We start from the raw sequence: 17108 nt of genomic DNA, 5'->3' as shown, positions 1-17108 counted from the left end.
CTGACCATTCTCTGCAAGCAGAGGGAGTACTTCTATTTCACAGCCTGGGTTTGTGAAACCCAGAAAACAGAATGCATCTGTTTCCAAATTCCTTCTTAAAGCCATTATGAAAAGAAGTCCTCATTTCTCTTTAAGGAGGAAACCTAATTTGGATTTCTCAATCCAGATCATCTTAACACCCAGGTTCAATTTTGTTTGCTGAAGCAACCTACAGGTTCCAAGTAATATAAATTTAACCTACAAGGCTTCTCGCTTGGGCTGGATGGGTCCAGCATGTCTGTGTTACAGACTCCACACCGTGTGTCAGCAGCATCTGGTGCTAACAGCAGGATCTCAGGCTTGGTGCTCATGTCACTCCATTGGGCACGTTTCTTGACTTTCAGTTCTGGATTGGATTTTTCAAGAGGGTATCCTTCTATCTCATTGCATCAGAGATTTATGTCTGGCTGACAATTTTGCCTTAATATTTTGGAGCTGCAGTGGTTTCTTATGGAACAGACAATACATACTACACACCCACTTCTTCTTTTGCTATGTTATAAACTAAGAGTCACCTCATTTGCACTGTTTAAGCTCTAAAAGATAACCTGGTGAAGGGAAGATAGGTGAAGTTTCATAAAACTGCATAAACTCTTGTTGAGGAGCACTCACTCTATGCAGAAAGCTCAGGTAGGCTTGGCCATGCAGCTTCTCACTTGACAGCAAACCTTAAATATTGTATCTGGAAATTAAACCTCAGCTGTGCATTGGCTGGGAGCACCACAACAAAAATGAGGTTTTACACAAAGCCTGTGCTCAGCACACTAAAGAATGGTGTTTTGGCTAAGAGGCCTTGGAAAAACAAGAGTTCAGTTTTTCCACCCTGTCATTATTCCAGCAAAACCCTGCAGGTAAATAGGCCTCACTTGTTTATGCTGATCCTTCACAGAGACATTCAGGAAGTCTGAATAATACTTAAGTTCATAGCCAACCAGGTATCTATATAAAGTAGGGCTTATCTGTATTGCTCAAGCATATGTCTGAAGAAACAGATATTTCCAAGAATTTTACTTATTTTATAACCCTCCAACAGGGCAGGTACCTGGAAGGAAACACTCCACAGTAAAACACAGCAGTTAATAAACTGCTCTTCCCCCAGAGAACTCAGGCACCTGCAAAAAGCAAGCTGAGGTCATCGCCACACTGTCACCGAGCTGTGACTTGTTCACAGCAGGAAGAGAAGGTTTGACCGGGACACAACAGCTCTTCAACCCACACGTGATATCCATTAGGCTGCAAGGCCTTGACAGCAGTTTGATGCATAGCTTTAAGTCGCACAAGGTTTAATGCAAGCATAAATTACAAGTGGATGATTTAAAACAGAAACATCCAGATGAGAAACGGAATGTAAAGTGAGCATGGGCTCACCACAGACAGAAACACAACCTACAAGCAAGAAGCAAATGCCACTCCAAAAGGAACAGAACTTGTGCTAGTTACATTGTTTTCATGCTGGATTTACAATGGGTATGTGATGGATTTACTTCAAGTATGTGCTGGCTTTACATTAGGTGCATGCTGGATTCTTACACCAGTTTTGCATTCAGTGAATGACAAAAGATGTGGCATTTTTTTAATCTAAAGGAGATCCTGACTTGGTTTCATCATGAACAGTGTGACTGCTCGGATGTAGTTCATGGCCAATGGTCCCAAGTGTGTTGAAGGTTATATAAAAGGGAAGAATATATCTCCTCCTATTCTTTAATACCACTAATGACACAATCATTAAATGCGAGGATACCCTCAAGGCTGGAAAATCCCTGGGGAGCAGAGTACAGGAGCCGACACCCGGACATGGGATTAGTTTCCTTGGTTATTAGAGCTAGCTGAACTGTTTTAACAGACATAGGTATCTAATTTAATTACATATTAGACAAAACACTTTTGATTACTATTCAGCCAGCCAGAATTAATGAATGTCTAATTCCTACTTCTATCATAAAATATCTCTACCCTCTAGTCTTTTTATCTCTTTTGTTTTCTGAGCTCTCCTGCAATCCACCTCTCTCAAGGCAGATGTTTACTGCTGTACTAACTTGCATGACTTTTTTATGATGATGATGCCCCTTAAACTCATTTTCACAGTTTATGATATGATTCTTGGGTCACCAGGGAAAGCATCTGAGTCACAAAGAAGACTAATAAAGCACTAGGATTCTGATTTTCTCATACACTATTTAAAACAGAATCCATTTAAAAGCAGAGTCTTGAATAAACCTTTGTTGACTTTGAATTCCACACACTAGACATTAGCTTCTGTTCCATTTGGCATATGCACACTTTTTTGACCATAGTTTTCCTTTTTCCACAGCATAACTGACGAACTCATAGAATCATAGAATGGCCTGGGTTGAAAAGGACCACAATGATAATCCAGTTTCAGCCCCCTGCTATATGCAAGGTTGCCAACCACCAGACCAGGCTGCCCAGAGCCACATCCAGCCTTGCCTTAAATACCTCCAGGGATGGGGCATCTACAATCTCCTTGGGCAACCTGTTCTAGTGCATCATAACCCTCTGTCTGAAATTATTAAAATCTGAATTATTTTAATCACATAATTTAACCTGATGAAATAGGCAAATTTACTAAATCTTCTGTTGTATATATCCCTCATTTTCTGAATTGAAGCAATGGTTTAAAAGCAAATCACAGATTCCTGGATCAGATATTGAGTAGCAGAAGTTCGGAGAGCAGGGTTACTCAGTTTCCACAGAGACAAACTTGAAGTAATTCTACTGAGGCCCACAGTGTTACATTATTGTCAGTGATTGTTTTTCTGTGCAATAAAGCCACTCTTCAGATCACACTGCAGCAAGCAAGACAGGAGGAGATGAAGTTATGAACCGTTATCTGTGTGTTCAGTACCTGCAGCAAAGATGACATTTTCAAGGCTACGCAGGTACTTTTATCCCAGGGATATCCCAGCTCAGAGCAATCCAATCTCTCTGCACACCTACAGACCCAAATATAGCTCCTGCCATCCGAAGGCAGATATTAATCCCTGAGATTGAGCACCGTAGTGCCAGATTCTTCCAGTCAGTGCAATGCAAACATGAGCCCTGCACCAACTTTTGAATGCACAGGCCAAACCCGAAGATATTAATCCAGCCCATACACCTTGAGAAAGGAAACTAGGAATATCTAATTACTACTAACTTTATTTTAAAATAGGCTTATATCCTTCCCTTCTCCCTGCAACTCAGATGTAACAACATTCTTACCAAACTTCTGTTTTATAAAAGATTTGAACCATTAGAAAGGGGCTTGGTCAGCAGCAGTAATTGGAAAAAGTCATTCTCACCTATTCAACTCATAAATGCTATAGAAGAGCAGGGTTCTCATATTTTCTTATAACTCCTGTATTGTTATAAGAAGGTATACAGGAGTTATAAAAAGCAGAGAGAAAATCCTACTCTGCTGCCTAATGACTGCTGTCTTTGAAGTCAGTGCAACCACTGCTCTTTTTTATTCACAAGCTCTTGCTTTCAAAAAGAGCACTTTTGGGAACGAGTGTTTTACTTGAATTAATTGCTTTTCCTGCTTGGGGAAAAACAAACAAACAAACAGGTTTATTCAGATCACCAGTTACTTTTTTTGGAATAGGTATTTCACAAAGAATGTCAACCCATACATTCAGTAAACATATGGGATTTGCAAATTAATCCAATAAGGACATTATGCTGATGCTCTAGAGGTCTAGTCACCAAGAGGAGGAGAAAGGACATTAATTCTAAAAGGATTTCCCTAAAGTCATTCTCATGTTCAGAAGTCAAGAGCAAATTTCCCCTTTAGTAGCGTTGGTTTGGGAGAGAGTGTTAAGATAGTGAGAGGCAACAGAAATCTGTGCCCATGATAGCATGTTCCAAATTACACATCTGAGCTTTAAGGAAAACAAAACAGCCTTTATCCAGATTTGTTGTTATTCTACACTACAGTGACTGAAAATAGGAGGCAGTGTCCCTTAAGATCAAGTACTAAGAGACAGTGTGACCATCCTTGACTCATACTAATTTCCAGCAGCCGTTCATAGGGATAATTAGCTCCAAAGATGGGCTGTTGGTGGCATCCCTCAATCAATTAATATAATTAATGAATTGGCAACACCCAAATTCTTGTGGAAATAAGTGGTAGCACAAAATCCTCCTGTTCCCTAGCTTGTATGAACCATGCTGATTTGATATTTGCATTTATTCTCTGCACCTCTGTCCTACCAGCTACCCTCTGTTCCAACTACCAATGTAAACTCAAGACTCAAAGGATTGGATTATAATCTCTTTTACAGGAGTTTAAATAAGAAGTAGCTCCTTAAGGTTGCTGAAACTGCACAAGTGAAAGAAAAGAACCAGATCTTCACATACAGCTCCTTTTCTGCATTCCAGCCCAGGCACATCTGCCCAAAATGCAAACACATTTCTGTGCTCCTTACATTAGCTTAGATTAGCTATTGAACTTTCAGTTCAGTACAGTGCTTATTATTGCACATATACACATCCTATAGACACATCTTAAAAAGTAGGTGGAGAAACATTCTTCACTGCTGCTTTATGAACTCTTAGTTAAGGCAGGCTAAGATTCCTGGTTGACACAACCCAAAAAATGCTTAAAATATTTATATGACATTGCCCTCTAGAGGAAACCGAGAAAAATCTACGTTTTAGCAGCACTTTTCTACAGGTGCAAACAGGAAGCACAGTTTTCAACAGAATTACTACTGTGTGAGAAACCATCTTCAGTGAGAACTTCACACCCTGGTTTGACTCTGTTTTCAATGAGCTTTTGAGAGGGAATTTCCAATCTTTTGGTTATATTCCCCATCTGGCCTCAGTGTTTAAACAGTACCACAAAATTCACTGATTACAAAGCATCTCTGCTGATTCCTTCAATATCAGAACAAAAATAGGCCAGGCAGGCTGCAGAAAATCTGCAGCACTTAGTAATTCCTCCATTATCATGGCACAAATTGCAGCAAGTCAGTGTATATGAGAACAAGAATAGGGACACCATTGCCTTTTGTTCTCTGCAATAGTTCATTTGCTGGCCTGAACCCAATCCAATGACCAAGTAACGGACCAGGAAAATGTAGTCAAAGTCATTACTCTATTTATCAACTCTTAATTTTGCTAAGGAGAAATGGAAAAAAACGAACAAACAAACAAAAAACCAGACACTCCAGCATCATCTTAAGCAATAGGAGAAATTCTTAATCATCACAGGAAACAACAGTCTCCTTTGGTTAGATTTCAACAATTTTATTGCACTTTGAAAAAGCCCAAACCAGCATTCCACCTACACCTCACTTCTCACAGATGCTTTTACTGAGATCATCATCCTGGCTAGCCTTCCTAAGTCTTGGATGCTTTAGCATGACATTTGCTGCTAACAACATTTCCTCTACTCCTGTCTCCATAGGTACAAATTGATCTTCTAGATATGCCCCAAACCTTGTCATAGTGCAAACACTCCCTGCCATGCCTACCAGCTTATCTTTCCACTGGCACCAGTCTGTTAAAATATCTTTGGAGGCCTGGGCAATCTTTCTGAGCATCACACATTTCATCCAGAGTAAGTCACAAGAATGATGAGTGATGCTCAAGAGCCTGCAACTTATAGCCCTTCCCATCTTAGCCCACATCTAATAGAAAGGAGACAGAAAAATAAGTTTCAAGGAGCATGAAATACTGGTTTGTGCCTGGAGGCGAGTGTCACATCAGATAAGAAGAGCAATGAGTTTTCTTCAGGAGAGAAAAAAATAATAAGAACTGCCAAAGGCTATTCATGGCAGCAGCTGTCCCTGGTGTTACATACCCACCTTTCTGCCAATCACACCTGCATCTCCTATACCTGTTCTCTCACCTGTGCCCATAGATGGCAGGCTCCCACTGATGCTGAGCACAGCCTCTGCTTGTGGAATCATCTCCTGTTCAGCATCCTTCAGTCCTCCCTGCTACTCTCTGTGCCCAGCCAGGCCTGATTCCCAGTGACGTGGGACTTAAGGTGTGGGTTTTCGACTGCCATCCACTGCTCTTGCTCCTAGCTCTGGAGGGTCACAGCTCAGCCCTAGTGTACCTGGTGGGATACCAACTGTCATGCCCAAAGCTACATGAGGTTGGCAAGACAGGATTGCATCCTCCTTGCTGAAAATCCTCTGAGAGTAAGAGTGCTGCTCTGCTTAGTCCAGTGCCATGAGAGAAGGTCTTTCAATGGAGACTGGAGAAGATGTGCCCTCCCAGAGTTCACGGCACAACACCTACTGTGGGTGGAAAAGGACAACGGTTGCCCTCATGGACATCACCCTCCAGCACACAGCCTGCTATTCGCTAAATTGTGGACTTCCAGAACATGAAGAGCAGTTCACATTTACAGATTAGAAGAGACACTGTGAATGACTGAATGCACATTGCAAATTGGTGTGTAAGGGCACAAGCATTATAAGAAGAGCAAGAATAATGGGCACAAAATGTTCCTTGCTCATGTTTTTGAACATCTATCTTTTTAATTATTGATGACTGAAGCACTGTATTGAGCTAGCAAATGCACTTCTAAGGAGGCTGTGAAATTATCCTTTTGTAGCTGAAGGCCTCACCTGCTCCCTGCCTGGGTGGTGGAGAAAAGTGACCCTGTTTTGTGCATTACAGCAGTTTCCCAATTCGTGAGTTCTCCTGCATCCTGAATGTGTCCCAATGGCTTTAGAGCATGGGATGCCTGTGGCATGCAGGGCTGGAAGCCCACTCAAGATGGAAAAGGGCTCTTGTTCTCACTTTTGTGTCAAGGACAAATTACAGGAACCCAAGGAGGCTATTTCCACAGAAGATCAGTTGGGAAGACAGAGCTCTGTCCCAGGCAGTGATCTTCTGCTCATGTAATTATGGCATGGCCTGAACAACAAATCAAAAGGAGACACACAGTCCTACACATGGCAACAGGATACAGCCTTCTAAGCAGAGGTTTCATATCTCAGTGAAATAAAACAAAAATATTCCCCCAAAACACTCAAGACAACCCATTCTGTCATCTCTGAAGCTTTTCTACCTCCTAAGGCAACACCACCAAACTCTGCGTGAATCTCTTCAAGCCTGATGCTAGCCCTCTGAAAGCAAAGTGTGCAGAGCCACAGCTGGGGAACATTTGCTGCAGATGGCCCTGGGGATGTTGCCTAATTCTTCCTGTATTCCTCCTGTATCACAGTTCCTACAGAATTAGGTGAGATATGTTTTCAGTGGCAGCAGTGTGTAGAAGACTCCTGAAATTTTGAAGCAAATGTGAAAGTGTGTAGGCCAGGAGCTATTTAAACCAGTCACACCACCGTCTTTTAGGGTTGCTAGCTAAAACCAAGCTGAGGGAAAAGGCAAACATGATGCAAAGTAGAGCAGTTTGGAAAGTCTGTTGAGGAGGTTATAGTGTTGGAATGCTGCAGAAAAGCATCACTACAAGAGCAAAGGTCTACTACTCCACAGACGCTGGAATCACCATGGAGAGGTTGAGAGAGACAGGAACCAGAGGGTGCAGAAGGGAAGCAGGGTGAACCCACACGCAGATTAACACAGCAAAGACGACAAACAAGCTAAATGATCTCTGCAGAGTCTGGGGATTAGTGACCTTCTGCTTAAGTCTCTTGCTCTTGAGAGAGGATTTAGGATAAAGCTCATTTCTGTACAGCAATTTATTTCTCAACATGTGTGGCTAAGTCTGCCCATAACTGTCTTTCTTGAAGACTTAAAGGAAAGGAAGAACAACATCTCTTTCTTTGTTTCCTAGTTGTGTCATATTTTAAGAGGGGTGGTTCATATTTGGTATCAGAGCAAAACACAGCAGCCATGTCTCAGAGATAGCTCCACGCTCTAGTGTACAAGGCTTTCACAGCTCCGCAGGACTCCTGCTGTGTCTGAGAAACAAAATTCACAGGTTTCCTCCCATTTTGCACAGGTTGAGCATGCAGACTCACCATCTCCCTGCTCAGAGAAGCTCAATAGGAGGAAAAACCCTCCAACCAAGAGCCCTGTGTGCTGCTTATTTTCCATTCTCAGGTTCAGAGGGCACATCAGCCTACACTGCTTATCCGTGTTCCTGACAATGAGCCCCAGGTCCCAGCCTCTGTGCCCCGATCCATCACTTTGCAGCATGAAAATTGTTAATAGGATAAAAATAAAAAATAAAGGAAATGAATTCAACCCCACAATAGACTGGGGGCATTTTTTAGGTCAGTTATGATAAATCTGTTCCCTGAGATTGCATTTGGAGGCTGTGCTCTCCAGGACCATTGCGCTTGTTTTTCTCTGTGTAGTCAGTGCTGTTAATATTTTAACAAGGAGCTCCCACATAAATGTTTGCCCCTTGGCCAAGGGCAAAGGGCCAGGATACGTTTCCATTTGTTTTCCTATTAAAACGAAAATATTTTCTTATGAACATAACCAGGAGAAGTCCCTGCTAACACCAGGCAGTACAGCTGCTTACACTGAGCAGCACTTTGTGTTGGCAGCACTTTTGTTTTGGGAAGGAGGTGAGGAAACAAAGCAAAACAGTGCAATCGATCTGTGCAACCTGACATGCCCAGGAGGTGGGAGGGTGGTGACAGAAAGCGTTCTGTGATGACCAGAGGAATTTACTCGGGATGGTTTCTCCCTGAGCAGACGGATGTATAAAGGAGATTGCTCTGCTGAGCAGCACATAAATCCAGAATATCCAAAAGAAATCCAGGGAAAGGTAAGTCTATCACGGGCAGAGAAACCTGAAAACCTCCTCTTCCTTCATACTACGTGTTTTCATATGCCCTAACTCCTGACCGTACTGAGCAATGGATTTATTGCCAAAATCTTCAACTGAGGGCCACAGCTCACGAACAGAGGGAGCACAGCCCGAGGTATGGTTTGTCTCACCACAGATCAAATCAGAAGGAAATCACTACGGCCTACAGGGCATCATTTAAACTAAACCTTGCTCACCATTCCCACACAGCAGCCAAAGCACCTGGTAGCACACTGAGTACCCCCACTGAGTAACACGATGCTGCAAAACTCTGCAGATGCTCCAAAGACAGCCACAGCTCCTGAAGTGACTACAGCAAACGATGCAGCAGCAGCATCTCACCACAGCACAGCTGGAAGCAGCACCCCATAGAAAATGTGAAACTGGAGCATTGCACTTTGATAATGAAGAGAGACTGCACTGGGGAAGTTTTTCACCCTGACACTCTGTTGTGGGGATAAGCAAAAAGCAGGTTATGATAGAAAAGTCATTCAGTTCAACTTCCTGGGGAAGCAGAAGCCCGATAAAAAACACTGAAATATCACTTTTCAGAGTACAGCACCAAATTTTCAGGGAGTTCTGATCAGATGTAACAAAGGTCCCCGTTCTCCATTTCCATTCCCTCTTCATCTCCCTGCCCACAGCTCCCACCAAGAGGGCAAAGAAAAAGAGCATTCTCCTCTTTTCAAGCTGAATTTGGCTTAGAATACAGCCAGGGACTGCCTATTGCATTTCCAGCACCAGCCTGTTTTGAGAACCCAATGTTTCATCAAAGTACACGTACAGCCCAGTACTGTTATTGACTGCTGCAGGTCAGCAGCACAAAGGGCTTTGTACATTTTGACACCTGTAATCTGATTAGAAGTTCAGAATCACACTTTGCAATCAGCTGCTAATCACTTACAGAGAAATGGGACTATGTTTAGGATGTCCATGTCTTGAGCATCTACTGAGAACAGCACTGACCTGTTAGGAGGACCAGGCCATTGCCTTCATACTCCCAGTTGCCATGGAGCACACAGATGTGATATACAGAAGCAGCAAGCCCTCTGGAGAGACCACTGCTGCAAACCTCTAACATAGGTAAGGTCAAAGCTTTGCCTTCAGCGCAGACACTTTAAAGCTCATTCTCTATTCTAATGCATGTCTGATTTCTGAAAATCTTTCTCAGCATCTTCAAAAATAAACTTATTTCCCCTGACATTCAGCATGCCATATCTCATGCCAGGGAGGAGTCCATGCAAGTCCCCCAGGACACCAAGAAGGAGAGACTAAGAAAAGGCCACACAAAGTTACAGCTGTCAAAACATTTACCTGTTCATTTTCTGGAAGCTACTACAGATTGTGGAATAATAAGAAGGCAGGCACTTACCTGACTGTATTTCCATACATGGCAATGTTTGGCCATTTCTGGAGATGGGGAACACGATAGTTTGAAGCACTGGTTGGGTTTACTCAACAACAAAATAATAATCATATCCTAGGTTTATACCACACTGTCGTCAGTTGAAATGTATCCTACTTCGCTTTCTTTCAAAAACAGTTGGAACTGGAAATCTAGTAAGCAGGGATTTTAAAGATTAAATGTACATAATAGCCCTGTCCAAGCATTGCAACTATACTTGATGGGAGTCATAACCAAATATTTCAAAGTGAATGATGTTCATGACAAAATAATTCTTTTGCAGTCCTCCCAGGACTTTCTCAATGAAGGCCCATTCAGCCTTGCTCAAGAAAGGAAGGATTCATCTGTCATCTGCAGGAATATGAACAGCCTCCCTCCAGTGAATGAGTAATTGCCCAAAATGTGAGGAGTAGTTCCAAAAATACTTAGGAAGTTGTTGTCTGGGGGAAAATAACATACGTGTTTTGGAGGTACGGCTCTATATACAGAAGATACATAAATACACAGTGTTTTGACTAACCTTTATTCTGTACTTCAATGCAGCTCATTTCCCTGCAATTGCATCTGATAGACACAATCTGCCAACTCGTAAGAGAGCAATAATTTTCCCTCAGTCACTAACAACAAAAACACACCACCTACACCTAATATAATGATACCCTGTTAAGAAAAAGGCCTTTGATAATTGTACTACTGCATAGCATTTCCCTAAGTGAAAATAAACAAAATAAAAAAGAAACAAGCTCAGAAATTATCAACGTGTTTCTGCTGTTTTCATGTCAATCAGTTGGAATTTAAATAAATAATAGTTCTTTTAAGAAGTTAAACCAGATCTGGCTTCCCGAGCCAAGGGTGACAGACAAGAGATACCTTACAAGACACTTCACACTGCTCTGCTGCACAGTGCCTGACCCTGTCACTGCTTCAGGAGCCAAGGACTGCAGACACAGGATGTGCCCCAGGCAGTGCTGAAAGAGCCCCATACCAGGTACCAGTTTGTACCTCCCCTGTGCAGTGAGTGTTGAAGAGAGGCTAGCTGAGGTGCAAAGCAATTATTGATTGTGGAAGGAAAAAAAAAATTAATTTGATTCTAAAGTTCAAATTGATCAACTGCAAAAAAAAAAAATACACACATTACTTTGGGGGCTAACTCTGGGGGCATTTTTTAAGCCAATCTGCCCAAGGCTACCCAGTCAGCTGCAGTTCCCTTCACCTTTTCTGCATCCTCAAGAGACTGACTGCATCCACAGCATAGTCAGCAAGATGGAAAAACACAGCCCTACATCTCCTCTCCCACTGTCCAGCACACTGACTTAGCCCTTTGGCACATGGCAGGATGGAGATGGCTGACTTAAAGACTGTGTACATGCTCACAATTCTGCCAGCCCTGCTCATGTTCCTGCTCAATCCCCATGAAAGAGGAAGAGCTGTGAGACCCTCTGCAATGTCCATGCACAGGATTGCTGATCTCTACGTGAAGTGTACCACACTGCAAACCACAGCATTCATACACTTTCATCTCAACCTGGAAGACTGTTTCACCCATTCAGGGAGTAATTAGGCAGACAGAACTGAGCCAGGACTACTCCATGGTATCTCCATGCAATCTGCTGTTCTGCCCTGGCAGCTTGAAGAACCACACAGAAAAGCCTCCACCACAGCAGCAATAGAGCAATACTCTAGGACAGCTGCTGCTTGAAAACAGCCTTTCCAAAAAGCAAGCTGATGCTACTAATTACAAACCAATGCAGAGTTGTCTCTAAGCCTCTCAACAGAGAAACTCCAAACCATCCTGGAGCAGACCAGAGGAACATGATGGAAAATGCTATTGAAGCTACTGGCCTACTCCTGGAGAAGTAAAATCAAACTCTCCAAACCAAGAGCATTCTCAAGGTCCCAACTGTTATTATCCATCAACAGCACCTTGGTCAAAGAGCAGTTGACTAAATTAAACATGGATGCTTTAGATGTTGAAAATAAATCATGTTTGAGTAAGAAATGCCCTAAATTTTGGCCTAAATTGGGTGTTGAAGACTCTAAAACAAGATCATAAGAACAATGATGCTGGCCCAAATCACCTAAAAGTAGGAAGTCTGTCTTCATAATGGCAAAAAAAATCTCTGCTAGCAAAAATGGAGCACATGGTTCTCATTAGCAACAGCCACATCTTGCTGGTTTAATAACACAGTTTTCAGAAAGGAACAAACCCCAAATAAAGCCTTGAGGGATAGCATAATAAGAACAGATATCTAAACACTTTGCATTCCACTGGGTATTGTGACTCTTCTTGCATTAACAACAAGATAACATTATTGCTGGCCTCGGCAGACGATTCCTTTGCATTTTAGGAATAGAGACATCTGGCAAAGGGGAAGCAGCATACTAACTACTTTTAGCCGCAAAACCTTACAAATCTGGGAGTGCAAGTGATCAGCTAATTTGCAGCCACAGTGCAAATCTTTAAACACTCACTCAGTTACAGGCTCACACTTACAGAGGGCTGTTATCACATCTGCAGATCCATGGCTGGATTCACCTTCCCAGCACTCACAGATGGAGAGGTTATTGCTTCTATTCTGCCAAATGGCAGGATCAGGAGCAATGGCCGGCCCAAATCACAGCCACAGACCCTCGTGCAGAGCCACAGGATGCTCACTGTCCATTGGGAGTAAAGGCTGTGCATTTTGCAGGGTTTTCGCTTGGAAGCATTGCCAAGGCTACTGTGGCTTTGCAGCCTGATAACTGAAGCAGTAGATAAAAAACCACTGAGTCTTGTCACTGCCAGTGAGTCCAGCAGCCCACAGAGAGAAAAGCTGGTCCACAACTGATTTTACAGCATGAAGAAATTGAAAGGTAAAAAAGAAGGAAAAATCTGTATCATTGCAAGAACCTTCATATCTGATTTGAACTCCTGAAGGTTGCAGGTTTTCTGGGACATGAGACAGCAAAGGAGAGCAAGTGAAATAAAATCAAAGGGAATTTATTAAAAGGAAGTTGTTTCAATCTGGAAAACACAAAATCTCTCGCTTTGAAAAAAGTCTCAGACAACACTTAGCTGTCAAAAAAAGCTTTCCTCCAGTCAAGTGATTCAAGAAAAATAAGATGTACCAGCAAAAAAATAAAATAAAATTCCAATGCTGCAGAGTCGTTTTTACTTTAAAAAATAAAAAAGTTTTATCCAAACCCAGAAAGAATCCCGCTTTTAGTGAAGGCTCTCCAATGCTTACAATGCACTATTTTTTGACACAATGACCCCTCAAACATTTCCACTGGACATGCAAGTAGGAGATATAGGCTAATTATTGATGTGTTTTTGTTACTTGGTTTTTGCAGATTCCTAAGGAGTCCACAGATCTCCCAGGAGCTAGAAAGCAAAGGTGAAAACCTGTGCTCTCAGCCTCAAACCAGCACCAAGTGTGACATACATCACACACAGCTCTTCCACCCTTACCTTGCACCAGTGACGTCCACGCCAACCATCAGCTGTCCATTCAGGGAGAGGATTTCGTCCTTCAGCCGCACCCTCCCACACTTCCCAGCTGGGCTGTTCTTCTTCAGGTCTGTCACCCAGATGCACCCTACATCGAGCACCGGCCCCTTATGCCCTTTTCTCTTCTTTCCTCCTCGCCGCTTCTCCCCATAGTCCCCTAGTGCAGGGATGTTCCCAAAGCTCAGACCCAGAACCTCTGTTTTCCGCATCTCCTGAGCCAGGTAGACAGTGCAGATCTCCGTGTCCAAAGCCCCGCAGCTCCCTGCCTGCAGTTTGCTCTCATCCACTGAGAAGTTGAGCTGGATGTACTCACTCAGCTTTTGGACAGCTGCATGGCACAGCTTCTGCTCGACCCCCTCAGCTCCCTCCCGCCGGCTGTTCTGCAGCCATTGCCATAGGAGGGGCAAGAAGACCCCCGCGTTGTCCTGCGTGATGGGCATCGCCGTCTCCAGGCATCCATCCCCTCATTGGCTTTCCAGCTCCCGGTTTGGCCGCCTCTGGCAGCCCCCTGTGCCCCTGCGGGCCATGCTGGAGCAGGGACAGATGCACAAAGCAGGCCCCATTTGATCTCACAGGGACAGTGTTCAGGCTCTCTTCAACCTCAGGCACAGTCAATGCAGGATGCTTCTTGCAGACACAACACAGATGTTGGTGGACGAAGCAGCGCACAGCTTCTCTGTCCGTCTACACCTCACCGTCAGGATCTCCTCTCCACCGGGAACGATGTTTCCTTCCCACCAAAGCCACTGTGCCTGCAAGGAGAAACTGCACAGTTAGGAAGGCCAAGACCAAGCGCTGCGATGCCCACCAAGCCCAGCACCCCTCCCGGAGCAGCACCTACAGCAGCTTCTACGGCTGAAGCCGCTCTCCTGCGATTTACCACTTGAGGGCACCAACTGCTCTTCTCAGCAAGGGAATAAAAGGTCACCTTCAGAGCCTGACCCTTCCGACAAGACAGCCATCCCACAGCCCCACAGATCAGCACAGCACAACCTGCTGCACCGAGGGGACGCGGTGTGACACTGCTCTCACCATCACCTGAAGCTGGCTGATGATGAAGGACAGGCAGGGAAGGGCTCACAGACAACTACACCCAACCTGCAAATAGGACATCTAAGGGATGTAGACACCCATTTCCCTGTGACAAGAAGAGCTGTGTGGGTAAACTCTCCACTTTATGTCACAGCCTGGAGGCACATAGACAGCCACAGCTGGGCACTAGCAAGTAAGAGGGTGAGAAGGGGGTTCTCTAGGACCATTAGGATCTAAGAAATGAGGAAAAATCCTGATGTGAGCAGAGTCTGTTGACTGGCTTCTTTTCAGGAGTGATTTTCCAGCAATATATGCAGCTTAGTGTGCTGTGTTTGATATCTTAAATGCCTACTGCAGCACTGGTGAATCTACTCCTTTTAGAACAGGACTTATGTCTTACTTAAAATCTCAGATTTAATTTCAGACTGAACTGGGTGCAATAAATCCACAGAGCCAACAAGGCTGAATGGGCCAGACTGCCTGATAACTGACACTGCAGTAATGGAGAGCACAAGCACAAGATATCTACTAAAGAAGCAAAGCAGCAGAAGACAGAGCATCCCAGTGCTCTGGAGAGATAGTCTTGCATAACTGATAAGTCAAATACTGAAGGGGGGGGAAGAGCCCACAGAGAAGGATGTGTTGGGGGTAAGAAGGTAGAAGGCAACGTGTGTGGAAGTGGCTGTGAAATGATGAAATCTGCCATACAGTAGAGACTGGGAAAGGCAGAACAGGAATGCTTGGCTTCTATACATACAGAAAAAAGAGGAAAAAATAATTAAAAAAAAAGAAAGAAAAAAAAGAAAAAACCTGCTAGGCAAGATTTCATGCAGTGAAGTTTAAAGGAAAAAGAAATCAAGGTGAGCTGTAGTTTCTCAAAGAAGTAATATTTTGTGCTCAAAAGGCACGAACACAATAACATTTCAATGCAAAATAAGGATCAGAAGGCTTGGCAGCATCACAAGCTCTACATTTGCCTCAAAGACAAGAAGAAAGACACTAAAAGGTTACCGAGTAGGAATTAAAAAATAGCGTGAACATTCAGGCAGAAATATGAGAAATACCAGGGCACAAAAACAAAATGAAGATTGCAAAAGATTGAAGAAGAATAGATTTTAGCATCCTTCTCATGTATATCAATATGAAAAGGCAGTATTTAGAACAGCATAGATCAAGCAGAGGGAACGTTATTGAAAAGTGACAGCAAAATAGGCAACTTTGGTTTGATTTTGCTTTAGTCCTAGTTACATGGCCCTGATGAGCACAAGGGGCTGGTACAGTTAGCAAGCACTATGACACGCTGTCACTGCAGAGATGCACTCACTGTCTTCTCCCTGTTCCATGGTGAGACCAGCATTGTGCCCTGGCCAGATATTTCGGACCACGTGGGACAAACCCTCGAGGACCAACTGAAGCAATCTCAGACAACTCCCTTCCTGTCACCTGTGCCCTCCCCTCTGGTCACCTGTGACAGCTCAGACAGGTGTGGAGCAGAAACTCAGGAAAAAGGCAAACATAGTGCCTGTTTTGAAGGGCAGAAAGAGGAGCAGCAAAAGGGTGCCTTATCAGCCAGTTTAGCCACAATTCTCTATAGAACTCTAAACCAATCAAAGGAACAGTTTGCTTGTCTGTGGAAGATAACAAAAATATGAGCAGCAGCAGAGGAGACAAGAAAAAAAAATACTTATAAAACCAAATTAATTTCTTTTCATATTAGAGAAGTTGTTAGATGTCATTTATCTGGGCTTTCATTATAGCTTTTGACATCGTCTCAAACAACTTTTCTGTAAATAAACTACAGAAACATGATTAAATGACACCACTATAAAGCCATACCCAGGGAGTAGTTATTAATGATATGCTGTGAAAACAGAGGGACGCTGTGAGAGGAGCTCTGCTGGATCTATATACTCTTGTTCTGCTCAGCATATTCATTAGTGACCTGGACGATAAAAGACAGTACAGTTATTAAATCTGCAGATTACATGAAGCTAGGAATGACTGCAGACATGCTGAAGAACAGGATTAGAATCCAAAATGATCCTGGAAAAAATTTAAAAAAGAAAAGATCTGTGAAAATTGGGCTAAAGTTCAAGAGAAAGCAAGAACTACTGCAAAGTATCAGAAAGGGAAAACCGCACACAGATAGGGTTGGATAGGCAGCAAATCTTTGGGAAGAGATGCAGTTTATTGTGAATCATACATGTCAATGCAGACTTGCTACTGTGGGGGCAAAAAAATGGTTACTGTCCCAAGGCTTGCCTGTTGGGTACCTAAAAATGTCCCAAAACTACAATGGGGAAAAGAGCAGACTATTCTCCTTGCCCATGATGGAATAATGAATATGAACGACACCAGGGTGTAAGTAGGTTACTGCTTAGATAAAGAATGACAAGGCA

At 43.3% G+C, this 17108-nt stretch overlaps 1 protein-coding gene across 5 annotated transcripts in view; it reads right to left on the bottom strand.

Moving 5' to 3' along the window:
- Positions 1-17108, bottom strand: part of PDZD2 (PDZ domain containing 2) — a 185488-nt gene that overhangs the window by 115751 nt on the left and 52629 nt on the right. For all 5 annotated transcript variants that reach the window (XM_085528506.1, XM_085528508.1, XM_085528509.1 and 2 more), the window contains exon 2: positions 13639-14429. In XM_085528506.1, coding sequence (XP_085384632.1) covers positions 13639-14117 — 479 coding nt within the window. In that variant the 5' untranslated portion in view covers positions 14118-14429. The remainder of the gene's footprint in view (positions 1-13638; positions 14430-17108) is intronic.

This window comes from Coturnix japonica, chromosome Z, assembly GCF_054131305.1.
Source record: "Coturnix japonica strain WE chromosome Z, WE-NBRP24, whole genome shotgun sequence".
NCBI lineage: Eukaryota > Metazoa > Chordata > Aves > Galliformes > Phasianidae > Coturnix > Coturnix japonica.
This window is presented reverse-complemented; position numbering and strand designations above follow the sequence as displayed.